This window comes from Mobula hypostoma, chromosome 5 (assembly GCF_963921235.1).
Source record: "Mobula hypostoma chromosome 5, sMobHyp1.1, whole genome shotgun sequence".
In the NCBI taxonomy this organism is placed as follows: domain Eukaryota; kingdom Metazoa; phylum Chordata; class Chondrichthyes; order Myliobatiformes; family Myliobatidae; genus Mobula; species Mobula hypostoma.
In genome coordinates, this window is record NC_086101.1 from 91,096,903 (window position 1) to 91,110,974 (window position 14,072).

Consider the following 14,072-nt stretch of genomic DNA (forward strand, 5'->3'; position numbering starts at 1 on the left):
TGTCTTCTGCCTGGCAGGACAGGGGAAAGACAGAATGCCCGGAGTGTGTGGACCTTTGATTATGCTGCTTGATTTACCAAGGGAGCAAGGAGTAAAAGTAATTCAAAAAGAATTATACAGCCACTTCAGCTTGTGACCCTAAAGTGGCATAGTATTAGCAAATTTATATAATTCAGATATGCTTATGAAATAGAAAATTCTTAGACTGTTAATCAGTAAGGGCCAGGACATACACCATATTTATTATAACTGTTTATTTCGGGTGCTCGAATGAGTTTGTCAGTGAAATCACGAAAATATTACTGAACATTTTTAACTGCAAAATGATTTAATTATGCTTTTTGGAAAAGTAATTTAAGAAGTATTGCTACAACAGCAAGTTATTAAAGTTTCTCATAAAGTCAAAAGAGATAAACTTCTTGATAGACTTGGGATCTTGGCTCCCTTTGTAAGATCAGAAATAATAAGCCAGAGTATTATTCTCAAGTCAAATTTGAATTTAAAATTTCAATTTGAATTTGAACTTAAAATAAAGAAAGTGACTAGAGCAGCATTTCTACACTTAAGGAAGATTGCAAAGGTGTGTTCGTTTCTGTCATGTAATGATACTGAAAACTAATTCACATCCTTATATTGAATAGACTAGATTACTGGAATGTACTTTTTATTGGCCTTCCAGAAGAATCTATTGATAAATTTCAACTCATGCAGAACACCGCTGTTAGACTTTTAACCAAAACCAGGATGAGGGAATATTATCATTCTCATCCTAACTACTCTGCATTGGTTTCCAGTAACTTTTAGAAGTGATTTTAAATTTCTCTTACTTGTGGTCTGGGACGAGAGTACATCACAGAATCACTTTTGTTTTATAATCCTATTCGATCTCTCAGATCTTCTTCTGCCAGTCTCTTAAATTTAAACAATCTTCCTCGAAAGATTAGTTGGCTGGTCAGCTTTTCTGAACTGCACTCCTAAACTATGGAACTCAGTATCTAAGACTATAAAGGATGCACACTCAGTTGACTTGTTTAAACGTCAGCTCAAAATCTATTTATTTAACATTGCTTTTAACTTACATCTTTCTTATCTTTTATTTTCATGTTTGCACTTTAAATGACATATGAAAAGTGCTCTATCAATAAGCTGCTGTTATAATTATTATCACTACAATTGTGCATTAGCATCTCTGAAGTATACTTCATTTCTGAACACACTGCTATCAAGATGAATATCATACACCTCTCTCTCTCTTACTTTGTGACTGCTGATATAGGACTGTACTAAGGTCTACTTATTTCACCTATCGTCTCTGCAACTATATACTCTGACTGATTAAGATACTTGGTGACAGAAAGTTGAACTAATATTTGTGGAAAAATACAAAAAGACATATCAGTAACCTTACCTGAGCATTGCATTTTTTCCATCACTTCTTGTACAGCGGACGTGCCTGGTTTGATATCCTATTTTTTCATCCCATGGCTTGAAATGTTCATGGATCAGATGCTTCATACGATTCTTCTCCGAATATTGTGAACTGAAGTTCAGTCCCGGTTTGCCACTTTGCCGGACTTGTCTTTGGTATGGTAGTCTGCAGTCACTCCAGGGGCCTACCTTTAAACTGTACAGAAACTCATCTTCCCCAACCAGACAAGAGACTTGTATATCACAGGCCTTGGTTTCCGTTAGAGGTGGGCAGCTTTTGCCACCGTACAATGGCGGTGATAACACTGAACGGACCCGATGTTGTAATCCCTTCCCACAACCTTTGCTACAAGCCGACCAGGTAGAGAACTCCGACACTACACAGTCCTGTGGGCAGGGAATGAGACAGGCTTGGTCCGAAGCAGGCTTAGGTGTAAAGAATTCACAGATCTCATCTAGCACCAGTGATCTGTTGGATTTTCGTACACAGTGTACTTCCCTGTGCTGCAACCCCTGCTGTGCAGTGACACAAGCGGAGGTCCTGGGTTTAGCTCTATTTGACGATGCGCGGAGTATGCAATCACCCCACTTTGATAAATCCCACTCAAAAATCTCCTTGTGCCAGTCGCACACCTTGAAGCAGTCTCTTTGAATTGCTGGTCTCTCTTCATACTTACAGTGGGAATGGTGTGTAGTCCAGCCTTCAACGTGGACACACCACACTGTTCTACTTTGCACTCCATTTGGTCCACACGCTGCACTAATACATCGACCCCACTGACCTACAGGAAATACAAAACCACATTGAGTAATTCCCCTCTCCTGCATGCACAAACAGGATTAGTTATAAAAGAAAGAGTGGATAGATGCGTTTAAGAAACTGACTGGCAAGGTACAGCAAGTATCTGCAGGCAGGTGCTCAAAATACGAAGGTAACTAAATAATTTACAAGCTCTGAAAAAAATTAAGGGCACTGGAAAAATACTCTTGGATATTACATAAAGGGCTTAAAATATACAACTTAATACTTTAAAATAAATGGAAAAGTGGCACATTATTCATATGCAGAGTCTAGTTGCCTCAGAAGTCAGATAGCACAGGAAGGAAGAGTGAAAGTGAGACATTTTTCATATCATTAATGAGCAATAATGGAATCTTTTCAATATCCTTGTTTCAAAAAGGCTCCAACCACAGTGCAAGAAGTTTCTAAATGATTTCAGCGTTTTCACCAATTCGCGGCTGTCAGCCCACTGCATGCATAGGCTGCTCTGTGAAGAAAAGACATTTCACAAACTCCAAAGGATTTCTCACGGGATTCAATATGAAAGACCATTTACTCAATTCAATATTTTGAGGTAAACACAGCAAAGGAAAACAGAGTAAAATTCTATTAATCCAGCCTGCTTGAGACTTTGGTGACAGCAGGCAAAACAGATTTTAAAGATTTTTTGATGTCATTATGGTAATACTCGAATGCACTTCTACTATTTCTTTATTTAGAAGTGTAGCACAGTTACAGGCTCTACCGGCCCGACGAGACCGCACTGCCCAATTACACCTATGTGCCCAATTAACCTGCCAGCCTGTATGTCTTTGGAATGTGCAAAGAGACTGAAGCACCAGAGGAAACCCACGCAGTCTCGGGGAGAATGTACAAACTTCTTACAGACAATGGCGGGAATTAAACCCAGGTTGTTGGCATTGTAACTATAGCTAGTGTTACACTGACTTTATTTCCAATTATTTTCCAATGAACTCCTTAAGTGTAAGTTAAGCATAAGATCTTGGTAAATTTCAAGGGAACATGCGAAAGAGAAACAAATGAGATCCTAGAGAGTGTGTGAACCAGGACCTCAGTAAATAGAAGGGAGTGTGGGAATCAGGAACCTCTGTTGTTTGAGGTATACCCGTATGTAGATATAATAGAAGGTCGGCTGATGACAGAAATATTGGTGGAGCTGTGGATAGTGAGTAGCTTGCTCATGATCCATCACCCCTCCTTAGCCCACCAATCACATTAGGCTACTACTACTACGTCGACTCAGGCCTAGGGGGCCGGCGTCGGGCACGATGATGGACTCTCCATCTCTCCCTCTCCCTCATCAGTGTGTTCAGTTCATCTACATTAGCCACGCCGCTGTCTTCTGGGAGCGTGTTGACCATAGTCTTGGGAGGGCGCCCAGGGTTCATCCTCCTGTGCTTGGGCTCCCATATGATGACTAGGCTGGCAGGTAGCTTGGGGTGGCGTAGACAGTGCCCCACTAGTTGCAGTCTTCTCGCCTCGATTTTAGTGGAGAGCATCGGTAGGTTGTTATAGAGCTCGATGTTCCTCATGTGCTGTTGCCAGCTCACGTCAGGAGCCATCCAGCACATTCGTGTATAGCAACCATCTAGAGACTTTCACATCATCTTGGTGAGTGTCCACGTCTCACATCCGTAGGTGAGAATGGACTCTATGATTGCTATGAAAATCCTCTTTTTAAGCCCTCTGGTCAGGTTCGACTTCCAGATTTCCTTCATGTCGTTCATAGCCCTCCATGCCTGCGCCTTCCGTATCTTTATGTCCTTCTCTGAACTCATCATTCTTGACCCGAGGTACTTGTAGTCAAAGACTTTTTTAATGGTATCATTCTCTATGGTCTTGAGAGTACCTTCATCGCAGTTAAACGCCATGTACTCTGTCATTTTAGCGTTTAGGTGAAGTCCATCTTTATTGCACTCAATTTCCACTTTTGGCAGTAGCTGCTGTGCTTCCTCCATCTGGAAAGAGAGCAGGACTATGCCATCTGCAAAATCGAGATCTGTGAGTGTAACTGGTCTGACCCTTTTGGTTCGCCCTGGTTTTATGGTAAAACCAAGCTTTTCATAATCTTTGGTAGCTTGACGCAGAGCGTAATCAAGGACGATTATAAAGATGTAGGGTGCCAGAGTGTCTCCTTGCAGCACACCGGCAATGAGCTCAAACACTGCTGTTTCTCCGTCTGGTGATACAACTTTTGCCATGGTTTTGGTATAGCTGGACTCTATTGCTCTCAGTAGATGGTCTGGCACTCCGTAAGCTTTCAGGATCTTCAGCATTTTACCCCGGTGAATGGAGTCTTATGCTACTGTCTCAATAACCTCCTCTTCTCCTTACACAACAGTGGTCCCCAACTGCGAGCATTTGCTATCGGGCCACGCGGAAACAATATGATTTGGCGATATGAAACGATATGAGTCAGCTGCACCTTTCCTCATTCCCTGTCCAGCACTGTTGAACTTGAACACCCCCCCGCCACCCCCCGTCGACTGGTCCACAAGAATATCGTCAATATTAAACCGGACCGCATTGCACAAAAGGTTGGGGACCACCCTTTCCTCTCTTTGGATTTTGACCCAAAACATCAACAATTCCTCCCCCTCTCCCCAACAAATGCTGCCTGACTCATTGAGTTCCTCCAGAAGATTATTTATTGCTCCAGATTCCAACATCTGAAATCCCTTATCCCCCCTTGGAGCATCCATATATGGACAGATCTTGGGGTGCAAGGTCACACATCTTTAAAAGCAGCAACACAAGGAGATAAGCATGTTAAAGAGTATTGCCTGTTTTCCTTCATCAGTCAGTGCACTGAGTATAAAAACTGAGGCACAAGGGAGACCACAGATGCTGGAAGTCTGGAGCACCACACACAAAGTGCTGGAAGAGCTCAGCGGATCAAGGGTATCCATAGAGGGAAATGAATAGTCAATATTTCTGAATGGTTTCGGCCCTAAATGTCAACTGTTCATTTCCCTCTATAGATGCTGCCTGACCTGCTGCATCCTTCCAACATTGTGTGTGTGTGTTGTTCTGGATTACCAGCATGGCTTTTGAGTGTGTTGCTGTTGTGTATAAAAGTCAAAAAGCCGTGTTACAGCTATATAAAGCTTTGATTAAACTGGTTATGGAGTATTACCGTATTTACATTACTGGTTGCTGCATCACAGGAAGAACATGAAGAGGGTGCAAATGGGTTCATCAGGATGTTCTCTGCATGTGAGAGTATTGACTAAAAGGATGGCAGGGTGGAGGGACATCTCTACCAAAAGCAGTGTAAGGCACTCCTTCCCTCTGCTAGCCTGCAGGTCACCTTTAGGCCAAAGGTAGCACCCGCTTAGCCCCCGATCAGTGTCACATGAAGCAGGTGATGGATGGTCGTCTGAGCAGCTAATGTATATCACAAGTCCTGGTTACGCGACCACTGATGCCAGGCAAACAGTTTCTGAAGAGGATTGATAATGGCTGGTGTCATGCATCTTGTAAAGACACTGCCCAGAAGAAGGCAATGGCAAACTATTTCTGCAGAAAAATTTTGGAAGAACAATCGTTGTTAGAGACCATGATTAACTATATGATTGTGCTGTAAAGTTTCTATGTTTCTATGTCATACAACTCGGCACATAATGATGATGTCATATGACATGACACATGACATGACTTGGATGAGGGAATTAAATGCAGCATCTCCAAGTTTGCGGATGACACGAAGCTGGGTGGCAGTGTTAGCAGTGAGGAGGATGCTAAGAGGATGCAGGGTGACTTGGATAGGTTGGGTGAGTGGGCAAACTCATGGCAGATGCAATTTAATGTGGATAAATGTGAAGTTATCCACTTTGGTGGCAAAAATAGGAAAACAGATTATTATCTGAATGGTGGCCGATTAGGAAAAGGGGAGGTGCAACGAGACCTGGGTGTCATTATACACCAGTCATTGAAAGTGGGCATGCAGGTACAGCAGGCGGTGAAAAAGGCGAACGGTATGCTGGCATTTATAGCGAGAGGATTCGAGTACAGGAGCAGGGAGGTACTACTGCAGTTGTACAAGGCCTTGGTGAGACCACACCTGGAGTATTGTGTGCAGTTTTGGTCCCCTAATCTGAGGAAAGACATCTTTGCCATAGAGGGAGTACAAAGAAGGTTCACCAGATTGATTCCTGGGATGGCAGGTCTTTCATATGAAGAAAGACTGGATGAACTGGGCTTGTACTCGTTGGAATTTAGAAGATTGAGGGGGGATCTGATTGAAACGTATAAGATCCTAAAGGGATTGGACAGGCTAGATGCAGGAAGATTGTTCCCGATGTTGGGGAGGTCTAGAACGAGGGGTCACAGTTTGAGGATAGAGGGGAAGCCTTTTAGGACCGAGGTTAGGAAAAACTTCTTCACACAGAGAGTGGTGAATCTGTGGAATTCTCTGCCACAGCAAACTGTTGAGGCCAGTTCATTAGCTATGTTTAAAAGGAAGTTAGATATGGCCCTTGTGGCTACAGGGGTCAGGGGGTATGGAGGGAAGGCTGGGTTCTGAGTTGGATGATCAGCCATGATCATAATAAATGGCGGTGCAGGCTCGAAGGGCCGAATGGCCTACTCCTGCACCTATTTTCTATGTTTCTATGTTTCTATAATGACGATGACTCATAAGAAGATGTTAGAATTGCATTGTTAACTCTAGAATGTTAGGAGGATGAGGAATAACCAGATAGAACTATACAACATTATGAGAGGCACGGATAGGGTAGATAGTCAGTCTTTCTCCCAGGGTGTAAATGTAAAATACTGGATTTAAGATGACAAGGAACGCATTTAAGCTGATTTATTGGGCTTTTTTTTAACACGGAAAGTGGTATGTTCTAGGCAAAATGGTTGAGCCAGATAAGATTACAAAAAGTGATAGATACAGCTCTGTCCATCATGGGCAAAAGCTCTCTCCACCATTGGGTGCTGTTGTAGGAAAGCAGCATCCATTCTTCAGGGACCCCCACTACCCAGCCCATGCTCTCTTCTTGCTGTTGCCATCCGGAAGGTGCTACAGAAGCCTCAGGACACACACCACAAGGTTCTGAAACAGTTATTACCCCTCAAACTTCAGGCTCTTGAACCAGATAATAAACTTACTTTGAACTTTGAAGATATAAATATCTAAGAGGTATTCAGATTGGCAGAAAAACATGAAGGATATTAGCAAATATAGACATGAGAAGGCAGGTGGGATTAATTTGGATTGGCATCATGGTTGGCAGAGACATTGAGGGCTGAATAGTCTGTTCCTGTACTGTACTTTTCTATGGTCCATGTTGAATGAAAGGAGATGGGCAAAACAGGGTGCTGGTGTGTTTAGCTCTAATATGAGACACAGATGTTGAAAAGGCCATAGAGACCTTTGGCATTGCCCCACTCCCTTATTGCTTTGAAAACAAATATTATTCATAAGAATAACTACAACATTTGAAACATGTTGGTCAATTTTGAGAAGATTTGAATGGAGTTTACCCAAAGTGGTTGCTCATTTCTAGTGATGGTACAGTCAGAGTCCAGTGGGCAAGTGGGCAGAAATCTGTAGTACAAATATTTTTGTTTCATCTTTACATATTGAACATTTTTTTTTAAAGTCTGTCACGAGCCTTGTGGCCCATCAGGCCAGTGCTTATGCCGGTTTCCGTGGTGTGAAACGACTGAGAGTACGAGACCCCCCCCGATAGGACGCTAGTCTATCGTGAGATTAACCCCAGCATTTTGCCAGTACCCATTCTCAGCTGAGTAGACTGGAGCAGTGTGTGGTTAAATGCCTTGCTCAAGGACACACACGCTGCCTCGGCCGAGGCTCAAACCCATGACCTTCAGATCGCTTGTCCAGCAGTCTAACCACTTGGCCACACGCCACACATATTGAACATACTGAACATATATTGAACATATATTCAGTACATATTGAAGCTTCTGCTGGTATAAGTGTTCTCAAGATCTCCTGTAGATGGCTGATGTCCTAAGTCTAGAGCAGTCTGAATGTGATTGTAAGTTTCTCAAATGTTCTGTTCAGTCCCTTCAGATGAAATCAGGCCGAGGGTACAGGTATGCTGTAATGGACTGATGCCCAGGCAATCAGCTGAGAAGCACACAGTGACATATTCTCAAGATAACTTACTCTTCAAACATTTTGGGAGAAAATTGTATTTGTTAATGTTTGTGTAACACCATGAAAATGTATTTTCAAGAGATTACTTTTTGTTTCATCAAATGATTATTGTTTCACTTAGGACTTCAAAACCTCCAAGAATGATGAGATTTGTGTTGTTCTGGAGAGTTTTAGGTTCTGCTGAAAATAATTCAGCAAACATTTCCAGAAGCTATTCAGAGTAGAAAATGTTACCTTGCATTAGACCAAAAACTCTTAAATGACTGCAATCAATCATCCTATTTGCTCTATTTCTTTTCCAATTGGTTCTGTAAGTTGGAGCCTCATAAGTGGGAATACAGAGCCATAATGGTGAAAAGCAAAGGATTATATGATATCGCTCCAAGCAATATGTTCATACAGAGATAACAGTCTAGTGTCAACCCACATCTATTGTGTTGAATTTTCATTTATTTGGCCTGTTAACACTATACCTTTTTTATATAAACAGGTGATGCAAATATATTGTTTGAGCAAATGATTTCAATGGTATCAGGTATATACAATTCACAAACGATAATTGGGCGAACAAAAATAAGTTTCAATTACAAATCTGATTTATAAGTACATAAGTAACAGTTTCTATCAACATTCATTTCTTTTAACTTTTGTCAGGTGCATTTTACAAATTGAACATTCTTGATTTGAAAATATTGCCCTTCAACAATGAGTATTTTTCTTCAAAACCCAAGAAGTGCTGCTCAAGTTGCTGCATTAAAATATGCATCAGTGTTGCGATCACTCTGAAAATTAGTAATTGCCTCACTAGTACATGTGTTGAAGTGCAAAGCTTAAGCTAATATTCCATCAATTCAAAGGTATTTTATTCATATCTCTCCACATGTAATGAACCTATATAGAATTAACCTGGTAGTTTGGAAACTCCTGAATTGTTATAAAAGTGAACATGCTCATTAATGCGCCACAGGGAGGGGCACCTGCATCTCTTCCTGAAGCAGAACTCGACATAGCTCCTGCTCATAACTCATGGGTAAACTCTCAATACTATCTGTAGCGACCAGTCACATGACTCTGTTGCCTGGCAACAAAGGATGCACAATGAACATTGCCTTCCCAATGCCGACCACAAACTGAGAAGATGAAAACCAGGTGTTCACAGTTTTGCTACATATAGAGCAATTCATCCCCAATTTTTTTATGTGTTCATTTCATTGAAATTCAGCAATACAATTGATTTCAATGACAAGCCTGGATTTCCACTTGCTTTTAGTTTAACTTCAATGTTCAGAACAAACTTAATCCAAAGATCTACACTGTCAAGGCACCTTTGTATATATAACAGTCAATATGACTTCTCTTCATACATTTTTGAAGCCCTGCTGTCAGGATAGAAAATAAAAATCAATTTCTAATTATAAAGATAGACGAGACACAACAGGGCCTGACAGAAATCAGGGAAAGTGACCTTTAACCAGCTAGAAAGTCGCTTCTCGCTGAAATTCTTGCTGAAAAATACAAAATCTTACAAATCATCACCCCAGCTTTTGCATTCTCAAATGTTTTCAATTTCACCTGCAATTCATTCTGATTTGTATTTTTTTTCCTTCCCTAAGGATTGTCACCTTGTCACGGTGGAGAGGTTGGTAACTTCCTGAGATCCTGACAGTAATACCATCTGGAGTTCAGCTGTCTGGCGATTAGCTCCTGGTAGGGACACTCATGACGATAAGGTCAAAGGGGAGAATCCAGACAAAAAGCAATCCAAAGACCTCATTGGTTTAACTAGCGAAATATCACAATGGCAATGAAGGCAGAGGAAGTAGTCATGAAGAGTTCCCAGCCATCTTGCATTCCATGCCACTGTACTCCAACACCAATCTGTCAAAGACTGTGTGGTGGCTGCATGTACATCAGACTCGCTACGTTAAACAAAGTCACACACAGGCGTCCTCCATTAGGGGAATCCATCTTAACATCCCAGCTGGACCTCTATAGCCTCCTGAGATCCCACCAATAGACAACCCCTCAGGAGAACATCATACTCGACTCGAGTGATTGCACTTCTTTATCTTTGTACTGGAAAGCAGAAATAAAGAGACTTGGAAGAAATGCATGAGATAGGATTGGTGGCAGTTGTAAGGGCACAGCAACCTGAGAAAGCACTGAGAGTAGAAAAATTACTGTGAAATGAAACACGGCCTGAAAATGCAGTTTGTACTGTAACAGAGTCTGATGAGAGTAACATTCTATATCAGTTTGGGTTTTAAACAAACTGGAGATACTTTTCAGACATTTATAGGAAAATATGCTCTATTTTTTAAGTTGATCTTAATTTTTGAAAGACAATTGGAGCAGGTACAATACAAGAATTGGAAAGGTTATGGGCCAAACACTGACAAATGGGATTAGTTTGGATGGGGCATCTTGATCAGGATGGGCCACTTGGGTCAATGGGCCTGTTTCCATGCTGAATTACTCTATGACTCTATTCATCGTAACCCTGTTACATTCTTCGCTGTATGTTTGAATTTACATAGTGCCTAAAAGCAAGCACAATTGATCAAAGGCAATCTGTCGCCTCATATTAACCAAGAATTACAGTCCCTTTGATCTTCTATTAGCACTAAGAAGCACTTTTTTCAACCACATAGCTAAAATTCAAAAGTCTATCTGGGAAAATATTTATGAACTTTCATATATACACTCCGCAAGTGAGTTGTGTTAATTTCTTTTTGTTATGGTATGAAGATGGTTCAATTGTGATGGTATTACTTTGTCAACAAAGTTATTGAAAAAGCTGCTCCAGAATATGAAAGTAAGCATTAGCTATTTCATCCTTCATTTTATCAGATTTACTACAGACATCATACGACGAAACTGGGAAGTGTTAAATGCAGTAATGCAAACCAGTCTTCAGAATAATGGCTTTAAGGTCTCACACAAAAAAAGTAACAGGCTTATGATGGCGCTGCTTCACATCTACGCATAGGTTATGAAATATTTACTCCTTCTCCTGATGTATTGACGCCACATTCTATTTCCTAACTTGTCAGCAGGCCTGCTCTTTCTGGAGGGGTCCCATTGTCGTAGGCATTTTTCTTTCAAGTCATTGCACCCAGGTGGCAGATGCTTTATTTGTCATCTTTACTTTCTGGAAAAAAAACAGGTACTGGCTGTAAATTATTCCTGTAGGTAAAGATGAAATGCTCAAAATATTCGATTGTTTATGATTGTTCCTATACTGGATCAAGAGGGAGAGGGACATATGTGAAATAGATCAACCAGCAAACATTAGGAAATACAGTAGATAAAATATCCCAGAATATCCTTTAATTATTCAGAGCATTAATGCACAAAAACAACCTGACATATAACCATATAATAATTATAGCATGGAAACAGGCCATCTCGGCCCTTCTAGTCTGTGCCAAATGCTTACCCTCACCTAGTCCCATCGACCTACACTCAGCCCATAACCCTCCATTCCTTTCCTGTCCATATAGCTATCCAATTTTACTTTAAATGACAATATCAGAACTGCCTCTACCACTTCTACTGGAAGCTCGTTCCACACAGCTACCACTCTCTGAGTAAAGAAGTTCCACCTCGTGTTACCCCTAAACTTTTGCACCCTAACTCTCAACTCATATCCTCTTGTTTGAATCTCCCCTACTCTCAATGAAAAAAGCCTATCCACGTCAACTCTATCTATTCCCCTCATAATTTTAAATACCTCTATCAAGTCCCCCCTCAACCTTCTACGCTCCAAAGAATAAAAACCCAACTTGTTCAACCTTTCTCTGTAACTTAGGTGCTGAAACCCAGGTAACATTCTAGTAAATCTTTTCTGTACTCTCTCTATTTTGTTGATATCTTTCCTATAATTCAGTGACCAGAACTGACACAATACTCAAAATTTGTCTTTACCAATGCCTTGTACAATTTTAACATTACATCCCAACTCCTATACTCAAGTGTCTGATTTATAAAGGCCAGCATACCAAAAGCTTTCTTCACCACCCTATCCACATGAGATTCCACCTTCAGGGAACTATGCACCATTATTCCTAGACCCCATCTGTTCTACGGCATTCTTCAATGCCCTACCATTTACCATGTATGTCCTATTTTGATTAGTCCTACCAAAATGTAGCACCTCACACTTATCAGCATTAACCTCCATTTGCCATCTTTCAGCCCACTCTTCTAACTGGCCTAAATCTCTCTGCAAGCCTTGAAAGCCTACTTCATTATCCACAACGCCACCTATCTTGGTATCATCTGCATACTTGCTAATCCAATTTACACCCCATCATCCAGATCATTGATATATATGACAAACAACATTGGACCCAGTACAGATCCCTGAGGCACACCACTAGACGCTGGCCTCCAATCTGACAAACAGTTATCCACCACTACTCTCTGGCGTCTCCCATCCAGCCACTGCTGAATCCATTTACTACTTCAATATTAATACCTAACGATTGAACCTTCCTAACTAACCTTCCATGTGGAATCTTGTCAAAGGCCTTACTGAAGTCCGTATAGACAACATCCACCGCTTTACCCTCATCAACTTTCCTAGTAACCTCTTCAAAAAATTCAATAAGATTTGTCAAACATGACCTTCCACACACAAATCCATGTTGACTGTTCCTAATCAGACCCTGTCTATCCATATAATTATATATACCATCTCTAAGAATATTTTCCATTAATTTACTTACCACTGATGTCAAACTTACAGGCCGATAATTGCTAGGTTTACTCTTAGAACCCTTTTTAAACAATGGAACAACATGAAAAATACGCCAATCCTTTGGCACCATCCCTGTTTCTAATGACATTTGAAATATTTCTGTCAGAGCCCCTGCTATTTCTACACTAACTTCCCTCAAGGTCCAAGGGAATATCCAGTCAGGACCCGGAGACTTATTCACTTTTATATTCCTTAAAAGCACCAGTACTTCCTCTTCATTAATCATCATAGTTTTCATAACTTCCCTACCTGTTTCCCTTACCTTACACAATTCAATATCCTTTTCCTTAGTGAATACCAAAGAAAAGAAATTGTTCAAAATCTCCCCCATGTCTTTTGGCTCCACACATAGCTGTCCACTCGGATTCTCTAAGGGACAAATTTTATTCCTCAATATCCTTTTGCTATTAGTCTAACTGTAGAAACACTTTGGATCTATTTTCACCTTACTTGCCAAAGCAACCTCGTATCTTCTTTTAGCTTTTCTAATTTCTTTCTTAAGATTCTTTTTACATTCTTTATATTCCTCGAGCACCTCATTTACTCCATGCTGCCTATATTTATTGTAGATATCTCTCTTTTTCTAAACCAAGTTTCCAATATCCCTTGAAAACCATGGATCTCTCAAACTTTTAACCTTTCCTTTCAACCTAACAGGAACATAAAGGTTCTGCACCCTCAAAATTTCACCTTTAAATGACCTCCATTTCTCTATTATATCCTTCCCATAACACAATTTGTCCCAACCCACTCCTTCTAAATCCTTTCACATCTCCTTAAAGTTAGCCTTTCCCCAGTCAAAAAATCTCAACCCTGGGTTCAGACCTATCCTTCTCCATAATTATATTGAAACTAATGGCATTGTGATCACTGGACCCGAAGTGCTCCCCAACACAGTCCTCCTTCACTTGACCTATCTCATTCCCTAACAGGAGATCCAACACTGC

General features: G+C 40.9%; 1 protein-coding gene across 3 annotated transcripts in view; it reads right to left on the reverse strand.

Annotated features, from left to right (window-relative positions):
• The window catches only part of thsd7ba (thrombospondin, type I, domain containing 7Ba), a 1,092,806-nt gene that overhangs the window by 678,751 nt on the left and 399,983 nt on the right, over positions 1–14,072 (reverse strand). For all 3 annotated transcript variants that reach the window (XM_063047545.1, XM_063047546.1, XM_063047547.1), the window contains exon 3: positions 1,409–2,210. In XM_063047545.1, the coding sequence (XP_062903615.1) occupies positions 1,409–2,210 (802 nt within the window). The remainder of the gene's footprint in view (positions 1–1,408; positions 2,211–14,072) is intronic.